General features: G+C 33.9%; 1 protein-coding gene across 1 annotated transcript in view; it reads right to left on the bottom strand.

Moving 5' to 3' along the window:
• Nucleotides 1-212: 212 nt before the first annotated feature.
• The window catches only part of GPM6A (glycoprotein M6A), a 115,429-nt gene continuing 96,747 nt past the window's right edge, over nucleotides 213-18,894 (bottom strand). The window contains exons 4-7 of the mRNA XM_005517635.3: nucleotides 11,846-11,999; nucleotides 9,670-9,746; nucleotides 8,282-8,347; nucleotides 213-2,474 (exon numbers count right to left, since the gene is read on the bottom strand). Coding sequence (XP_005517692.1) covers nucleotides 2,322-2,474; nucleotides 8,282-8,347; nucleotides 9,670-9,746; nucleotides 11,846-11,999 — 450 coding nt within the window. The 3' untranslated portion in view covers nucleotides 213-2,321. The remainder of the gene's footprint in view (nucleotides 2,475-8,281; nucleotides 8,348-9,669; nucleotides 9,747-11,845; nucleotides 12,000-18,894) is intronic.

Below are 18,894 nucleotides of genomic sequence, written 5' to 3'. Positions count from 1 at the left end.
CTACCTGGCACTTCCTAGAACATAAAACTCTGCTCTAAGAAAATATTTTTCTCTCTTAGTCCTAGGATATATTATTTCTGACATTAAATGCTGATTAGGAGACATATTCAAAGCAATCTGTGCAGTAGCAAGGTCTATGGGAGAAACAAACTTCTTCCATTTTTGGTTACAGTGACCTGTCCAGTATAGGCAAAGAAAAACTACACAAAGAATTAACAAGAACACAAAGTACACAAGTGTGTTTATTACATTTTGCAAGCACTTTGTTCTACATTTCAAAAACGCCACCATCAAGCTGTTGGCACATTTATGTACAAAACAGATTAATTGTAATGCCTGCTACAAAGCATTCTTTGTGAAAATACAAACTCTAATACCAGAGAAGAGCCAAAAGCATTAACATCATTACATGAGTTTAAAAGACATAGTTTTAAAAATCAGCACAAACATTTTAAGACACAAAACTGAAACACTACAATATAGAATCCAAAAAGAGGTTCCTAATACTTTTTGCAGAACTGTAATACCGGTACTGCACATTATCAGAAAACTGTTGACCCCGTAGGACAGCTTAAGTGTAAAAAAAAATTCCAAACCAAAACCAAAACCCCAAATCAAAAACACAATCAAAAAAACCCCAAAACAAGCAAAAGAAAAGAAAAAGAAAAAAAAAAAACTCAACCAACTAATACTACTTAATGCATTATCATGCCACAAGTAACTATAGTATTACCTTCTACTTACTACAAGAATCGTTAAAAATTACTGATGATGCATGACTATTAATAGTACAAAGAAGAGTTTTACTCAAGAAGTTTTATTAGAAATGCACTTACACTGAGAGAGAATTCACAATGGTCCAATAAGTGCACAAAACTACCTAAGATTTTTAACACTGACAAAAATGTCTTGTCAGGCTACATCACTTTAAAAGACACTTTACAGCATTCTTGTAGCATTAGAAATAGGCAAAATAAAATAAAAAAAATCCACCAAATTTGGTCCAATAATACCGACTTTTCTTAAATAGGGTTTTTTGTTCTGTTTTTGATACAGGTAATTCTTTCAAATTAAGATGACCTATCTTTCTGATAACATTTTCCTATCAAAATAAAGGTTCAAATATATTACTACACTTTGAAATAATAAGCTCTGTAGTGGTCTTTCACCTTACTTCAACGTAATACAGGTAAACCATTATGTGTAGGAAAGCTAGAAGCCAAGCTATAACATTTATGGAAGTCTCCTTTAATATATCTTTTACAGTTCAGACAGGTGCAATCCATTTAAATTTTTAAAGCAGGTAAAAAGACATCTGACTCCTATGATCACTGCATTTTTTGATATATTACTTTCATAAATGTAGCTAAGCAGTAATTTCTTACATCATCACATGGACAGCTCCAATTTAGCATAACCATCATTGAATTAAAGAGAGATTATTCTGTAGAAAACTATGAATAACTATATCACTTAATTAACAGTTGTCTATATACCATAACTCGTTAACAGGTAGCCGTGGTATTGAATTCCTTCAAAAGGCAAGTGGCCATGCATTGTTAGCACCACGGACTGCATGCTCACAATACAAACAGGAATTATCACCCATGGAACTTGAAACAAGAGAATATTCTTTAAAAACATCAATAATACAATGTTAACAAAGATAAGAAGCACTTTTTTCTTTTTTTTCTTTTTTTTTCCTTTTTTCGCTTTTTTTTTAATTTTTTTACCCACTATTACAAATTTAGAAATTGCACCTTTGATTGTTTAAAACGTTCTTAGGACCTTCATTCAAGTTGATCAGGGTCCCTCTGGCAGGTTTTCCATATATAAAGGAAAGTCATCAGAATGTTTTCTTTATATATTGTACATCATGTACAATGGTCCCTTTGAAGTATACCTGTAGTTAAAGTAGTTACTGAACTCAAAACTAAAAAGTATAAAAAGCTACTCTTTTTTCCAAAAACATATAAGAAACAATGCAAAAGGTGTTATGCATAACACATACAAAGTGATTAAAAAAATCAAACACATAGTTGTATTTGACAATAGTTTAGTATCCTTGACCTATCAGAACTAATTAGCTTAAAGGGATTCAGGAAAGTCTATTTAGGAGCTTTGTGGTATAGAATGATCACACAAAGTAAGAACTAATTAAGAAACCAAGTGCTAGACAACCAAGAATTGTATGTAGGTGATATGTAAGTCACCCAAACTATCTTTTGTGAGAAGCACTTTCAATTGTTTTTAAAATGATAGGATGGCCTTTAGTTAAACAACAAAGCATTCACATGTTAGGAAGTAAGACAAGGTTTCTTTTATGTATAAGCATTGAGCCGCTCTTTAGAGCGAGTAGAATGAATGTCATGCAGCTCTTGTTCCTCCTTTGATTTAATATCCTCATATTTCTGCATTCTGCAAGCATCTTTCACATAGGCCCAGTTGGCAGACAAGACCATGAGATAGTGAACCTGTAAGAGAGGTAACACAGCGTTAAGAAGCAATAGAGGCAGTCAGAATAGAGCAAGTGCAAACCTGAAGGCTGTAGGAGAGAGACTGGGCTCTCAGCAGCATGAACTAGGCATTCTTGTATCAAGAAGTAGTATAGGACATTGATGGCAAATTCAGGCTTCATTAATCTTCAGATTACTCATCTCGTAGCTGTTACTGTTACTATAATTAGTAGTTGGTAACAATAGATATAAGAAAAAAGAATCTAAAACCTGAAAAATCCACAAATCATCCCTGCATTATTTTTCAGCTAGTCTGCAAAGGTGCATGTAAAAATGTCCCCTGGTTATGTATTTATTGTACACCTTTCCCTGCTGAAGAAGTGTTTGTTAAAGTAGTTCTTAAGATAAAAATATGCCATAGAGATATCTTATGGCTACATACCTAATATAAATAACTACAGGAAGTTTTGCTTTTTAATTTCTTAAAGTTAGCATTGTCTTTCCATTTAGCTATTACTTCTTTCAACTACAATTTTAGCTTTGTATTTCATTCACCAATCTGGGGAAAAATTGTCAGTAACTGAAAAATAAGTTCAGTTAGGCAAAATGTGATAAAATATAACTGAAAAAAAATAAGAATTTGGATGTTCTATTTACTCCGTATTCAGTCAGAAAATAAAAATGTTCCACAGGGATAATCAACTGGTTTATGCTGGGACTCTCTAGACATTTATTCCTTCCCTAGCAGGCTTTTAGACACTTTCTGATGAGAGCATCTTTTTAATTCATGTTAATCTACTTCCTCAGAAGCAATGGACGATTTTGTGAGATCCAAAATATTTCACCCCTCTCTAAGAAATAAAGGAATTATATTGGGGTTCAGTTAATGGAAAATGGAATAATAATACGATAAATAATAGGAAAACAACTTGAGATTATGTAAATTCTCCTATTCATGTTGTACTGTTGTAGATACAAGTGTCTTAGATTCATATTAAATGAACAGATCCATTCTAATACGTTTTTTTCTCTTTTGAAATATCCAATGTTATTTGGACTTCTTTTTTCCCACAAATATTTGTTGGCAATTGTTGCTGATTAGTAGAGCAAATATACAAAATATACTAAGAAATATACAAAAGTATATTTCTTTATCTGGATAATTAAGATTAAGGAAAGCACTCTGAAGCCCTTAAAAAGACCAGATATTTTTGCTACAATTTTTATCCTCATGTTTTATGCCAAGTTTCCAATTAATCCTCATTTGAGGAATACTGTCTGACTTGAGGAGGCATAAAATAGAAGTTGTTCAAAGAATCTGTTCTTTAGGAAAAAAACCAAAATTAGAGTGTAGCATTTCCACACATCTTTAGGATTTTCTTATAATCTAAAGAACACTAGCAATGCAATCCGTGAGTATAGATTTGGAGATGGCAGCATGTTGTGTGTCACTCTGGAACACTCTCTAGTCATAATTTAGTGCACAGGAAAAGGGAACACCTATCCTAACTCAGCTCTTCCAAAATCTTTCACTATGGGTAGTTTCTGGATCAGGCATTTCTGTATCAAATGAGAGATCCTAATCCTGGATCCTCATTGTACTGAATGAAACACCTTAAATTCTCCACAGTAAAACTGTTGAGAAAAATAAAAGTAAAAATAAAAAAAAGTATCAAAATAAACTGGCAATCCTTACAATTTTGTCATCTCAATTGCAATTTTCACACAATGAAACCATGAATACTGGTCCTTTGAGTCTGAAATTTCTGTTAAAAATACAACCTAAATCTCAGACATGAGAATCCTGAAAGTGGGGGGCATCTGAGCAGTGTACTCACATCTTCATGACCTTTTAAAACACATTTGCCAGAAATCCTCGCAACTGAAGAATCTGTGATGAAAATGGGATTATGTAGGCAGTTTTCTTATCCTCACAGAATATTTCGTAATGACCCAGTGAGAGACAAATTTAAACTCAATGTCTTGCAGCTTCACTCAGTATTTTTCTTTGTTTAAAATAAAAGAGTATTTTGAAGGTATATTGGCAACAGTCTGACCTTCATTAAACAGACATTCTTTGCCCATCCCTTCTTTATGAAGTTACTGAATCAAACTACTATAGTAACTGTTGAAAACTCTTGGAGTTTATATTCACTGTAAGTAGGAAGTCATGCCAGGAAAGACCTACTTTAAATTCTATAATCTCAAATATATATCCATGTTTTATAATGATATATACATTGAACTGTCCCGCCACCTTTGTTATTTTTATTTTAACACCAAGTTCCTAGATAAAATTGCCACATCAAGGAGGTCATTTCTAAGTGGCTGTGTAATTGGATTTCACAATTCCATGACCTGAATAGCCTGAAGCCAGTGAGGCCCTCATCAAGGTTTATTTAAATTGAAGCCAGGCAGCTTCCACAGTCTGCCTCAGGAGGTTTCAATTACAGACACATGCAAGAGAGTGGAGGGTCTTTCCATACCTATTTCTGCTTAGATTTCTTCATAATGTGAAAGTATGCTTCAGTGTTTAGAAACTGTGGAATTGCAGGTAGCCTAGCAGGGTATTTGGAGGGGGGTGGGTGTATTTTTCCATTCAGGACATGTCACAACTTTCCCAAGACCCAAGTCTAAATAACTTTTCTTCCTCCCTTTCCATGCATCTCATACTCTGCAGAAGGGTGCAATCGTACTGGGGAGAAGGATAGACCACTTTACATTTTCCTTGTTCCTATTTCAGGATAATTGATTGCATCTCCACCTTGCAGGACATAATTTGTGTGGAAGTTAAGGCAAAAGAGTTACCAGCTCATGTGGTAACTTTTGAGATAGGAAATTTTATATCTCATAATTAAGTTTTTCTACAGTATTTTTTGGGAAACATCACAGGTGGAATGTATACTGGCTTTACAATCAGCTCTTGATTTTAATGAACTTTTCCATATGCATTTGTTATCTATTCACACATCAGAAAGAACAGTACTCCTCAGAATTATATATGGTATAAATTAAATATGATTCAAGAGCTTGGCTATATTTTCAGTGACAAAGACTCCCAAAAAGCATTTACAACATAAATAACTGTATCAGGTTTTGGTTCTTTTTTTCCCATCCTGTGTTGAAACAGGAATGACACATTTTTAATAAACTCTTCAACATTGTTCTTTGATGCAAAACAAAACTTTCCCTGACATATACTGTAAAAAATATGAGTTTTTCTATATATCAGACCTAATATGTAGGACAATTCTCCTTTTGAACCCCCAAACAACATTCTCCTTTGCAGACTAAAGAGGAATCTAGTGAATTGTGAAAAAATTCATATGCAAATCTGAGACCAAGAGATATGGGGAATTTGTGATTTGTGACCAAATGGTTTTGCAGGTATTAACAAGTTTTGTGATGGTTTTCTAATAAGTGACTACTTTTTTAAAAAAATATATTTTTAAAATACAGTTTCATGAAAAGTATCCTGGGGACAGATAGACAACATTTATGAATAAGCTGATTCTTTTGTGAATTTTATAGAACATATTTACATTGGATGGTTTAGGAAATCTTCAGATATTAAATAGTCTGGCACTTGCAAATGCTTACAATTTCAGAAGTGAAGATACAGTGGAATATATTGATGACATAACTTTAAATGTCAATTCAGAGAGCATATTCAGCAGTGTCCCTGATGTTGCACTAATGTTACTGGCTGGCCATAAATACAATATACTTACCACTTTAGTCAGATGGACAATTCTGGTTTAAAGTAATTGTTTGCAAGAAAAGTTTTAAGAGTGCACTATATTAATAAGCTTTTTCTTTTGTCAAAGACAGGTATTTTAATCTAATTTTCCTGTTGAATTTCACCAAAATGTTCTGGATATACACAAATTTAATATTTGTGATTATTCTTGAAAGTGCTCATGTAGTGAAGGGCACTGGTTCTCTAATGACTGAAATGACTTCTGCAGTTTCTCACTGCTGTTGCATTAGCTCTGTCTACTAATTTGAGTGTAAGATCTGGAGAAAAAAGATTTCTTCTTCTTCTTCCTAGATGAGATAGTTAGGACCCCAAATTAATTTTTCCTCCCTTTAATCACTTTTACCTTGGGAAAATAAACTTCCCTTAAAGGAGAACCTGTTAATATTTACATGTCCAAACACAAAATTCTGAATTTTCCCTCATGTCCTATCCTTGTGTTAGGGCTACAGTGTCAAGTGTGAAGCACAAGTCTCAACCTACAGATGTGGTCTGGTATGCTGGTTTTAGAAATTACACTATCAGAGAATGGAGTGTGCTAGTCTTTAGAAGGTACCTAACAGATTAGAATGGTAGGTTAAAAACAAACAGTACAGTGACAAACTTGAAAAAAGTGTATAAAACCATTCCAAACTTTTAATGAAACATACATCTACCAGCACTGGGACAGTATGCAATTTATTAGCACTTAGAACATGGTATGCAATTTATTAGCACTTAGAACATTAATTTTTGTTTTTGTTGGAACAGCGTTATCATGTCTGCACTGTGCAGTTATAGAATTCAACAGAAAGCACACTCGGATATGGGCAACCCTTCAAAAATGTGTGAATAAATGTGCACCATCAAAGTGAATTCAAAGGGTGTTTGTGCCTGCTGTAATACAGCTATGGTATCTTTGATATGCTGAGCTTTGAAGGTAACTGAATGGTAATTGAATTACTATCACCTCTTTTTAAAATCTACATTGAAAGTATTATATATTTAAACTATGTGGCAAAATGTACTTAATTTTCTTTCATTGCAGATGTGTTATTTTTTTTATTGAATACCTTTTGGTGGCTATTTGGAGTCAAAACTCTTGTTTGAAATGCAGAATTTTCATCTGAACAAAATAGCATTTTATGATGTCTACTGAATATACTTCAAAATAATCATACAGTGGAAAAATGATCTCTTGGATTAAATTTCCTAACACCAATGATATATTATCATAATTGTTATATGGTCACCATTTTTGGAACTATAAGCAGAAAAATTTTGGTTTGAAAAAAACAAATTATTACTTTCTGACTGTACTTTTTTATAGATGCAATTATAAGGATAAAAGAATAATCATGGTCCTATGATCCATAAAAAATTCCAAGTGTAAGCAGTATATAGTAATCACCACCACTAACACTTATGAATGCATCAGCACCAAGTAACAGTCACTTTTCATTTCCCATTCCAGCATGCATAATGCAAACCTACACCAGTACAGAATTGCGAGTCTAAAAATATCTTTATGCTTAAGCAAATACAGCAGACAAAAGACAGAAGAGCAGGGCACTAGCTCATGCACTTTTTTCTCAGTGGAACCTTCTCATTGAAAAAATGTCACTAAATTTAAAGTAATCTTCATTATAAAGGAGCAGAAAAATTAGTCCTGACAGAAAAATCAACACATTCATATATATTCACAGAACTGACAAAAAGATTCTGCTCCTAAAATAGCAGCGTGGCAAGCCTATGAATACCCAGAAAGGCAGAGATCATAAAAGTATAATACTATGGTTACAACATAGACGCATGATTCAGACACTTGTCTGAATACAGCAAGAGAATAGTAAAAATTCTTAGCGTGTGCTTAAAGGTGTTTTTTTTAATTCAAAAAAAGTAATCATCATATTCTATTCTACTTCAAAGGGAATACATCAATTTATTTAAAAAAAAAAAATAAAGAGTATTGAATTACAGAACTACATCTTAACAATAACTTTGAGTGATAATATGGAAATTGAACAGATGATCCTAAGTCAGAACCAGAAGGTATCAGCAATTTAGATGAGAGTGCTGGGTAGCTTACCATAGCAATGACTGCTGCTCCAGCTCCAGCAAGTGCCACAATGAACAAGTGGAATGTCATATTTAGCTGCAAAGGGAGGTAAAGAAAGGACTTTCATGGTTGTACAGCAAACAGAAAATGAACAAAAATTCAGAACAACATAGAACAAATAATTACCTTCCTGGTGCCACCCTTCCACAGAAGAAATTAATAGGAATATTTTTCCAAGAGATTGATATCACTACATGTAATTGTGCTTGTGCTTGTTTTGTTACAAGGCTCATATTGGAGGAAAAACATAACTCTATTTAAAAATACAGTGTTTACATAATAAAATATTAAGAAAATTAATTATTTAAAAATCAACACCGCAGTACATTTTGAGGGGTTTTTTTGGGTTGTTTTTTTTTATGCTGCAATACTACAACACTACCTTACAAGAATTATGTTTGAGGTGGTTTCTCCAGTGGCAGAGACAGTCTAAGAAGCCCCATTTCCCCCTCATTAACTGTAGCTTCTCATCCTCATATATTGATCCACTTTCCTCTCAAATTTGTTCATAGTGATATAATATAAACCAGGTTACTTACATAATTCAAATTAACCACCTTCCTCACCTCACCCCAAACCAAATGACTACATTTGCTTTTAATTTCAGTGACCTGGTTTACGCAGCAGCCAGAGAGAGTCAATTGCGCCATCAGGGCTGCATTTTCTAAGATGGTTATGGTATAAGGGCAGACTGTGTACCTTCCCGCTAAGATTTATCCAACCATAATAAGATCCAGTAAAACAATTAGCAAATGTTGATCCTTCTGGCTTCAGAGGGATCAACATTTTAGCCTCTCTTTGTTTTAGGCAGATGTAATTTTGTTTGTCCTGTCTTCATCCTTTATCATTTAAAAGCAAAACCAGAACCCTCAGCTGCACTGAAACAGGTGGCGATTGCCCAAGGGAAAAAATACAAAGGAAAATGTACTAAGTGCTACTATTCTAAAGCTCAACAAGGTTTGACCAAATCCATTTGAAATCTTTACTCTCCTGTCACAACAGTAATCACAAGACCTTCAATTAGTGATTCATTATATGCACCTATTCATTGTGCAGCAGGGGCATTAGCTTTCAAAAACATCTCAGTAACAAAGAACTAGATACTGGAATCATTAAAAAACCCCAAACAAATAAACCACAAGTGTATTTAGAAAACAAATGGATGGAGAAATTGCTAACAGACTAAATTTGGTACTTGGTAAAAGACTAGGTAAACTACTTGCTTGACTATATTTTTCACTGTGATTTAATTCATCACCAGAGCTATAATTTTACCATTAACAGTAAGAAAACATAGATCAGCTACTTCCTACTACAACATATATTATGGATTTGCCAAGAATACTATACTTATTTACCTCATTAGAGTCACACAACTTGATGAAACTTTCTGATGAGGTGCAAACCTTCTTTTCCTCTCCAACAGTTACAATACCTGGAGAAGAATAAATATTCACATTATTTAGAATTCCTGGTACAGATCAACTTCCTTTATATGAGAAAAGCTAAGAATTTATTTTAACAATGATATTTGGGTTTAGTTGACAACTGGGAGTCTGTAGCCACTCTCCTGTGAAGACAAGCTGAGGCAGTTGGGATTGCACAGCCTGCTGAAGAGAAGGTTTTGGGGAGACCTTACAACAGCCTTCCAGTAACTAAAAGGGTCAGTCAAGAGACTGGGGAGGGATTTTATACAAGAGCATGCTGCAGTAGAATAAGGGGTAATGGCTTAAACTGAAAGAGGGTAAGTTTAGGTTAGATGTAAGGAAGAAATTCCTTACTGTGAGGGTGTTGAGGCACTGAAACATGTTTCCCTGAGAAATGATGGACATCCCATCCCTGGAAATGTTGAAGGAGAGGTTGGATGGTGAGCAACCTGATCTAGAGGAAGGTCTCCCTGCCCCATGGCAGGGGGTTGGAACTTGTCTTTAAGGTGCCTTCCAACTAAAACCATTCCAGGATTCTATTTCAGCCAGCACAAAACTAACACATCATCTATTTAGCAAAAGCCCTAGTAAGATATATGTAGGTAACAATTTTTCTGCCATTTTTCAACATATCTTTATTCCCTATTTTGATCAGCACAATGATTAAAAAACAGATATTATTTGCAACCAGTTTATACACTTAAAAATGTTCACAAACCTTCTCTACCCTCATGTGGAGAAATGTGCTGTATATTTGTTTCAAGTATATTGATCTGGTATAAAGCTTCTTTCACAAGTTATAAAAAAGCATTACGCAAACTTACACTTTATTGTTTCTCTTTTCAGCAATAATAAGTAGAATCTGCTACCTTGCTTCCTCTGGCTAATGTCCAGATACTAAATCAAAGACTAACTTGAAGAAAAAGCTGCAATTAACCCAGTTATCATGAAAAATGGTTCTTTCCTAATATTAATCAGTGTTTTTTGCACTAAATCTACAGGGAACAGCTACATTCACAGAATTCACACTGTATATATTAGTGTTCTGTAAACATTCTAAATAGAATTAATAAAATAAATAATGAATATTAACAAAATAAAAGGTCATAGAAAAAAAAATTTAATACACTTGATAGCATCTATACAGATAATTGCTTTTTAAATTCATCTGCCATGCTGTGTAGGAAAAAAACCCAACTTTCTTTCCTCTCATGAAAGAAAAATGTCAAATTTTTTATTTCAGGTTAATTGAAATGTTTACTACTAATGAAACTGTTTCTTTGGCAAGAAAAGCAGCATCTTTTAGATTTCCACATAACAATTAAAAATATACTGTGATTTTATTTTAGGCCACGGAAACAAAAGAAAGATAAGAAACTGTCTGTTGAGACACAAAGCTCAGTGGGTTGAGAAATCACTAAGACAATCAGAATTGTATTACAAGAATCAAATGTAAAATCAAACCAATCTAGCAGAAGGAAGGAATTGAATTACCATCACCAACACAAGAATTCTCAGACACTTTAGGATTACAAATCCTTTTCTATCCCAGTTTCGCATCCTCTCAAAACACACATAGGTGCATATCCCCACATTATTTTAACCTCCACCATTCAGGCTTTATCCCCAGTCTCTCTTTCCACCTCTTTCTTAGAGTGTTACTATCAGTATTGTAACCTCATCAAGGTCTTTCAAAGGAATGAATCTTGTCCCAGATCACCTCTGCAGAGACAGCCAATACCCTAGGATCACACATCTCCAAGTCAGTGTCCTACCACAAGATTAAAAGTCATTCTCCAGATAAATGACTAATTAAGCATTTCAGATGAATTCCAGAAATTTCTAAAGAAGACACTAAGCCAAAGCCCCATGCTGGATTTTCTTTGCTTTGGGAAGATGGACAAGGTTGACTCAATTTTGGTCAGGTCTGGAAATGCCGTTCATCTTATATGTGTTGCCTAGGCTAGTGAGTAAAAGGGCAGAGAGAGACGCTTAACAATAGCTTCAGAAACACTGGACAGCTCATTTCAGATACATGGAAGCAAAGCAGTGGAATGCTTTCTTTTGCAAAATCTTGCTTTTCATTTAGTCCTTTTTATTTACATACCATACTGGCGAAGATCCAAGCAGAGATTAGCTCCATCCACTACGGTGGCATTTCGGCAAATGGTCCACAGATTGAAGTACATGTAAACAGGCAGAGAAGTGAAAGCTGTAACTCCAAGCCAGGCCAACATAAAGATGTATGTCAGCATAATAAACTGCAGTAAAAGAAGGAAAAACAATACCAGTGGTAAGTCAGAACTTAACTGATACACCATTGGAAAAAAGGAACCACAGAGAGTAACAAATGCATCTATGACTGGCTTTGTCTGTTTCTGTCCTTATTTAATTTATGGGTTTGGTCTGATAATCCATTAGTGATCAGGTCAAAATGATGCCAGAGCATTAAAGTGATGTTTCAGAAGAACAAGAATTATGCTTCCAGAAGTGCAAGCTTGCTTCATGTTTTTCTCACTCTTGTGCCAACGCTGGATGCAAAGCGGAGCACCCAAAGTACAGACAGCTGCATGCTCTGTGAAACCCATCTGTCCCTCTCCCATCACCACTGTGCCATAGTTAGGACAAGAAGCCCTGTGGTTGTATCTTCCATTTCAATCATGATGAAAAAAATTTAAATTAAATACTGTAGGTTTTGCTTCTTTTGCTTTTAAAATCGGGCTCTTGATAAAAATAAACCTTTGTCTATGGCTGTCACAAAATCTAACTGGCAAATCCATTTTGCATTAAACCAATGAGACTATATTTTTTGCCATTTTGTTATTGCATTCAGACATATTTGGAGTCTACATATAAGCAAATTCATCATTCAGAAAAAATAGTAAATAAATGTTCTATAAATGTGTAAACATGCTACCTTGCTGCTCCTTTGCTGGCCTGACACAACAGGGAAACACAATAACAAACCATCGTTTCACTCTATGCTGTGGAAAGGATATAGGAGGCTACATGGTAAAATGTGGAAATTATTCTCCAAATATTGAATTCAAATAGGCCCAGCATTTGATGGTTTCAGAAATGCTGAGGAATCTAAATACATGACTGGAAAAAAAAAAATTCATTACACTAACATTTTTCTAGCTGCTTACATCAGAAAAATATTGGCTCTGAGAATAAGAAATAAGAAATAAATATTTTTGAAAGCTGAATAAACTGATCAAAAATCTGCTTAAAATTAAATCTTAAAAAGTAAATAAGGGGAATACGGAAGATATTTTCCTGTTTGGTTTTGGGTTGTTTTTTTTTAATGTAAGATGTCTCAATTCAGGAAATATAGGAAAAAAAGCCTAATATACCTACAGATTTTATTATATAAATCAAATAAGGTCAGAATCTTAAAGGTTTTAAATAGTACTAAAAATTGTAGCTGGATGGCTCATCCACATTGAACTGATCAGGAAAAGCAATCCAAAACAAGATCTGAATTTTAAGTGAGGTACTTTTATTGCTTTGAAGTTATAAGATGTATGTTCTCAAGCAATATTAAAGAAATCTTAATTTGATTTACTTTAACTCATTTCCAAATATTATTAAATAAAAGTAATTTCAATTCTGAGGAAGAATATTTACATAGGGATTTAATGTAGTTTAATTAATCCAGTTTAAAATTTATTTCAGTTAATTTTCCTGATTGTCCCTAGGTAAATGAGAATTGTTATAGTAGTTTGAAAAGCTGTTTAATACTTCTGATGTCAGTTTTCTATCCCTTTCTTGAGTTAGTACTCCATGCTTCAATACTCATACTTTACATCCATGCTTACCAGTTTGAGACTTACAAACTGTTTTAACTTTTCCCTCAGCTTCCAACTGGTTTAAAAGAAAAGCTTGATGTGTCTAATTTATATAAAAAAAATTCTAAAACTGCATTCATGTAGGTAACAGCTGTCTTCCTTACCAAATTTTCCCAATAACCCACTTACTAGAAACCCAACTAGTAAAACAGAGACAGTGATAGCCAAGTCCAAAATAAATATTCACCCATGAATACTGCTGTAGACATTTCCATGCATCAGTTGCTTTATATATTGGAAATTCTATTCCATTTATTGCAGAGGAAATAGTCAACACAAGTAAATACTGTTCTGTACATGTTCCTTTTATTGTTGTTTTTTGTTATTTTTCTTTTACTGTTTTGGTTTTTTTTCTTTCCATATTACAGTGTTAAAGGTAATGAAAAAACATCTGGCTCAGCCCCAGGCTTGCACTTACAAATAATTACTTGGAAAATGACTTAGAAATGTAGATTCAGGGATATGAATTCCCAACTAAAGTGCTATGTCCAATCTTAATTTATTGTCAAGTTAAAGAGTTGCACTCATTTTTTTTTCTAAGGCAGGAATAATAAATAAGAAAGAAGACTGTCTTGGTAGAGACTTTAAATTCTCATTTATTTAGAAGTGTTTTAAAAGTACACCAGCCTCTTGGACTATATTCTTAGATTGTCAAAAACAAGTAAGTCTGAAGTCTTGTGATCCTTCTAGAATTTTTGAAATAAACAATACTTAATAAATTTAGTACATGTCTCAGTGTAGCACACCCATTATATTTTAATGCAGTACTAAATCTTTTATACTAGTTACATTACTGAAATGTAATAACTCTTTTTATGTCTGGGCTCCGTATAGATTTGAGACTCTTCCTATTTTGTGATTAGCACCAAATGGAGAAAAAAATATATAGGCCTTACCATGAGCATTACAAATTCTTTTTAATATCTATTTGTTTTCTGATCTGTAGTAATGATGAGGCAGCCTACTCAAAAATCTCTGCTGAGATAATACAAAGCACTAAAAATATAGCAAAGAGGGGGAAAACAGAGCTTATTAGCCTCTAAATTCTGCCTTGGGCATAAAGGGATAGAAATCTGTCAGATGATAGTTGCTGTGAGTCACAAGAGCTGCCTTCTCAGAGAGAACTGCCTGCTCTGTTATGGAACGGATTCTCTTTAAAAACGTGAATCTGATTGGTTGAGTATCTCAGAAGTAGCTGTTCAAATGATGATTTCTTTTCAAAAACATATGTTAGAAAAGGAAGAACTTCATGTTTCCTCTGTCAATTGCTTACAGCTGAAGAGCCAGTGGCCAATGACATGCCTAATTTCATGTCATAACACCAAAAGCACCAAGAAGACAGGAAAAAATATGGAAACTTCCCTTGTTTATGTAAGAATAACTAAAACACAAAGCTTCAAGTTAAACCATGTGATAATTATGGTTATGCCTGGAAGCTGCTATCACTGATATCAGTGAAGCAAACCACAGAAATGTAATCTGGGCTGTAATATACTTCCTGCTGTAAGGGCAAGGAAAAAAGGTTAACTTTAAACAACAAATTATTAGTTTCTTGTCATAGCAGGTGGTAGCTTATAAATTCTTTTTATAATTGAATGAAATTGTGAATTATTTGATTTTAAAAAAAGGCACAGGAAAGAATAAAGTCTTTTTTTAGGTCATTTTCTCTGCTATTACAACCTTTCCTCTTTGCTCAGGAGAATTTACAAGGAATGCTTAAGGAGTCTGTTCACTCCAGGAATTAAATTCAGAACCGTCTCCTGAGATTCAAAGGGATCTTTCTCCTTTGAAGTAGCATTTTGCTACATGACAAGCTGAAGATTTCTGAAATAGCAGTATAGCATCTTAAAGAGGTATCACAGTTTGTTCTTTAGCATCCTATCTGTTGTGTTTATAGTGAGAATTACTTTTCCTGATCAGTTCTATTTTCACTGTGAGACACCAAATACATAAAACAAACTAGAAGTGATAGTGAAATTCATCCAGCAAATCATGAAAATAAAAGATCACTAATTTAAGCTTAGATCACATTTGTAAATAGACGAAATCGATAATTACTTGAACAAAGGAATCTTTAACCTGTTTAGTGGTTATTTTTTTTATATCATCATTGTGTCTGGCAAAATGTTCTTGCCAGATTTTGTAAGCTTTTCAGGGCCTGTAACGGCTTTTCTGACTTATAAATTATCAAAGTAGGCAAATCATCAACCTTCTGGAGTGATTCTTTTTATTCAAAACAGACCAAAGTCAGGAAGCAGGTATTCCAGAGCAAATTCTGAAATTGTTTGTGTGGAGCACAACTTCCCTGGTGGCCATACCTGGTTGAAATCCTTTTTCCACTGAAAAAATTACCCAAATCCTATCTATTTTAATAAAATCAAGATTTCAGTTACTGGTTTGGTTTTTTTTTTCTTTCCTTCTTTCTAATTTATGGGTACTTGTCCCATGAAAAGCATATTCATTAAATTTCAAACACTGTTCTTGTTTTAGTTTTGTTATAAATAATTTAGAACCCCTGAAGAAGCACTGTATGATGGCTTCAGTGACCCTAGGGACAGAGACAGTGAAATCTTATCTAGAAGGTACAGTTTCTACAAAGAAGAATGGAATTAAAAGGAAACAAACTTCGTTCATTTCATTTTATGAGGACACTACTGCTTACAAGAAGAAAAAATAATACAGAAACATAGCAACAAATTAAGTGCACAAATAAAATTTAACTCCAGAAAACTCACGTTGCCATGTAATTTTATCTTTTCTCCAAACTGCTCAGTACTTACTTTTACACTTTCTCTCAATCTCATCATATATTTATTTTATTTGAACTCCCTGATGTGAGCTCTCAACGCAGAGAGCTGCAAAGATGTACACCTTGCTGTGTTTGCATCACATTTAGATTTATTATTCTATGACACACAAACACAGAAAATGTGTATTTTCAGCTACATGAACTAAGAGATTCCTTCCAAACATCTTCACAGCCTCAGAAATTCTCTTAGACAGTTTTGGCCAGAGATCAAAACCATACCTACAGAGATCATGTGCACCCATCCTGCCCAAAGCCTATCATGTTTCATTATGAAACCCTGGCAGTGCTGGACATCTCCCAGAATAAGCCCAGGGTTAGCCTGGCTGTCTCTTATGGGAATACTGGGAAGCAGCTGGCCTCTGCAGCACAGTTTAGTCCTGGCTTTGGGTGCATTTTCCAAACAGGAAATGCCAAAACAAGGTGCCATGTTGGGATTTTTGGCAACACAGAAGTATGAACAGAAAGATATTTTCAGTTTCTTTCTGAATTGTCCTGCCTCTCAAACATCTTCACTTTCAGTTGTCCATATATTTGATTTCAGTACTAATGAAGACTTATTTGGTTTTAACAGTTTGCCCATCCTCAAATTCATAACTGACCTTTGGCTTTCAGGCCTTCTGCTTCATCTTGCTCATTTTACCCAGAAAAAATTCCTCTCAGTTATTGCTACTGTCTCTTTACCAAGCACACATTCTGCATAAATGCATTTGCATACTCTTTTTAAATTATTCATTGCAGCTGACACATATTTTCTCAAATGCTGAAATTTGTCTTGATACAACTGTACTGGGAGCACTGATAGAGTGCACAGTTCTCTCTTCAGGCTACAAGAAGTCACATTTAAAGTACTACACGTGTTCCCACCTCAGGCCTGCTGTTTATTTGCATTCAATTTCCTATAATGCAGGGTTCTGACTACACCTTACACCAAGAGTCCATACTCTATAAGGGCTCTTTATCAATAAACTTTTATGACAGGGTAGTTTAAAGATTATATATTTGTTCCTGTTCGTCACCTGTATCGTCCCACAGGAGTTTAGTTCTTTTCAGAGGTTCAGATTTCATCCAGAAGATGTTTGCATTTTTTTTTATTTTTTAAGGAAGAATCCCTATATAAATACTTCCACCTCTTCCCAATGGATTTTTTTCTTGTGGCAGCATCTTACATATATAGCTCCCCAAATGCAAATATGAAAGAGAGAAAGTAGAAAACTTGCTGAGTTCCTCTGGAAAACATTACAAAAATGCAGAAGCTAAAACAGCCTCAGCTGCTTATTTTAAAATGTTGTCTAGAACCAAAAATTCTATTATTTATTTAAATGTAAATAAATGAGAAAATTTTTAAAAAAATATTTTAGACATTAACATGTTTAAGAAGGACTGTTGAGTAGCTCACAAGGAAATGGCCTCTAACATTTTCATTTCTGTATGAACCAGCATCTCCAAATTCATACCTCATTCATGGAGAGAAATAAAAGATGAAGCAGAAACATTTCAACTTGTCTCATTTTATATACAATGCTTCTGCAAGAGACTGTTATTCCGATATTATCACTAAATGCACTGTAAACCACAGAAAATACACACATGTAAAGTCTTTTCTATAACATCACTTTCATTGCTAACAATCACTTGTTGGGCATTTCTTATTGCCTCTACAAAACATATATTATAAACAAACTCTCTAATATATTATACTCCCAGGCACAGTTCCAAAAATCTTGTTGAAACATGGATAGATTTCATGGTGTGTTATTACTGTCATGTGGTTGATATTCCTTGGCTTGCGTTCAAGTCAACTGCTTTGAGAGGAAAAAAAAATAGCCAATATTGGTCCAAATTTCTCTCCATAGAAGGACAGACTTCTCAGGTTTACCTAATTGAAATCCATTCATATACTGAATACTACCTAATGAGAATTTCCTCTGATTATTAAAATACGTTAACAGAAAATATAAAACCCCAGAAAATTGAAATTATATTTTGGAACAGTTTTGTTTCTCTTTTTTAAACATTTTTCTTTTGCAGACAGTTTAGATGGAAGAAAAACTGAACTTGTCAAAATTAGGATCAATTCTCACTGTTGCTTTCTGCTTTTCATCTGCACATATAATTTTCTAAATGTGTATTTCAAGGTAAAAATATTCATGTTCTATTGCTTTAGAAACCATTTAGATGCATGTAAAAAACTGGCTTACTTTCTGACTTATGCAGTTGATTTGCTGGTAGCAGTGTAGGAGGAGAATTCCACAGCCACGTCAGAAATGATTCTCCAACAAATTGATTTACTTTTTGAAATATGGCTTAGTAAAAAAATCGATGAAATATCGGTTTGAAGAAGATGGTTTCACATTGATGTAAGACTAAATTTTACCTTAAGATGATTTAATTTGTCTCTTTGGTACTTCCTTAGAAACCAAATTCTCTAATTTATTTTTTATTACTGAATTTTCTTTAGAATGTTGATGGGTTTGTAGCACTGTGTTGCCTAAAGTT

This window comes from Pseudopodoces humilis, chromosome 6 (genome assembly GCF_049639895.1).
Source record: "Pseudopodoces humilis isolate 2021_Gansu_Grassland_sample_001 chromosome 6, ASM4963989v1, whole genome shotgun sequence".
Taxonomy (NCBI): domain Eukaryota; kingdom Metazoa; phylum Chordata; class Aves; order Passeriformes; family Paridae; genus Pseudopodoces; species Pseudopodoces humilis.
The sequence above is the reverse complement of the archived record's forward strand: the minus strand, read 5'-3'. Positions and strand labels throughout refer to the sequence as shown.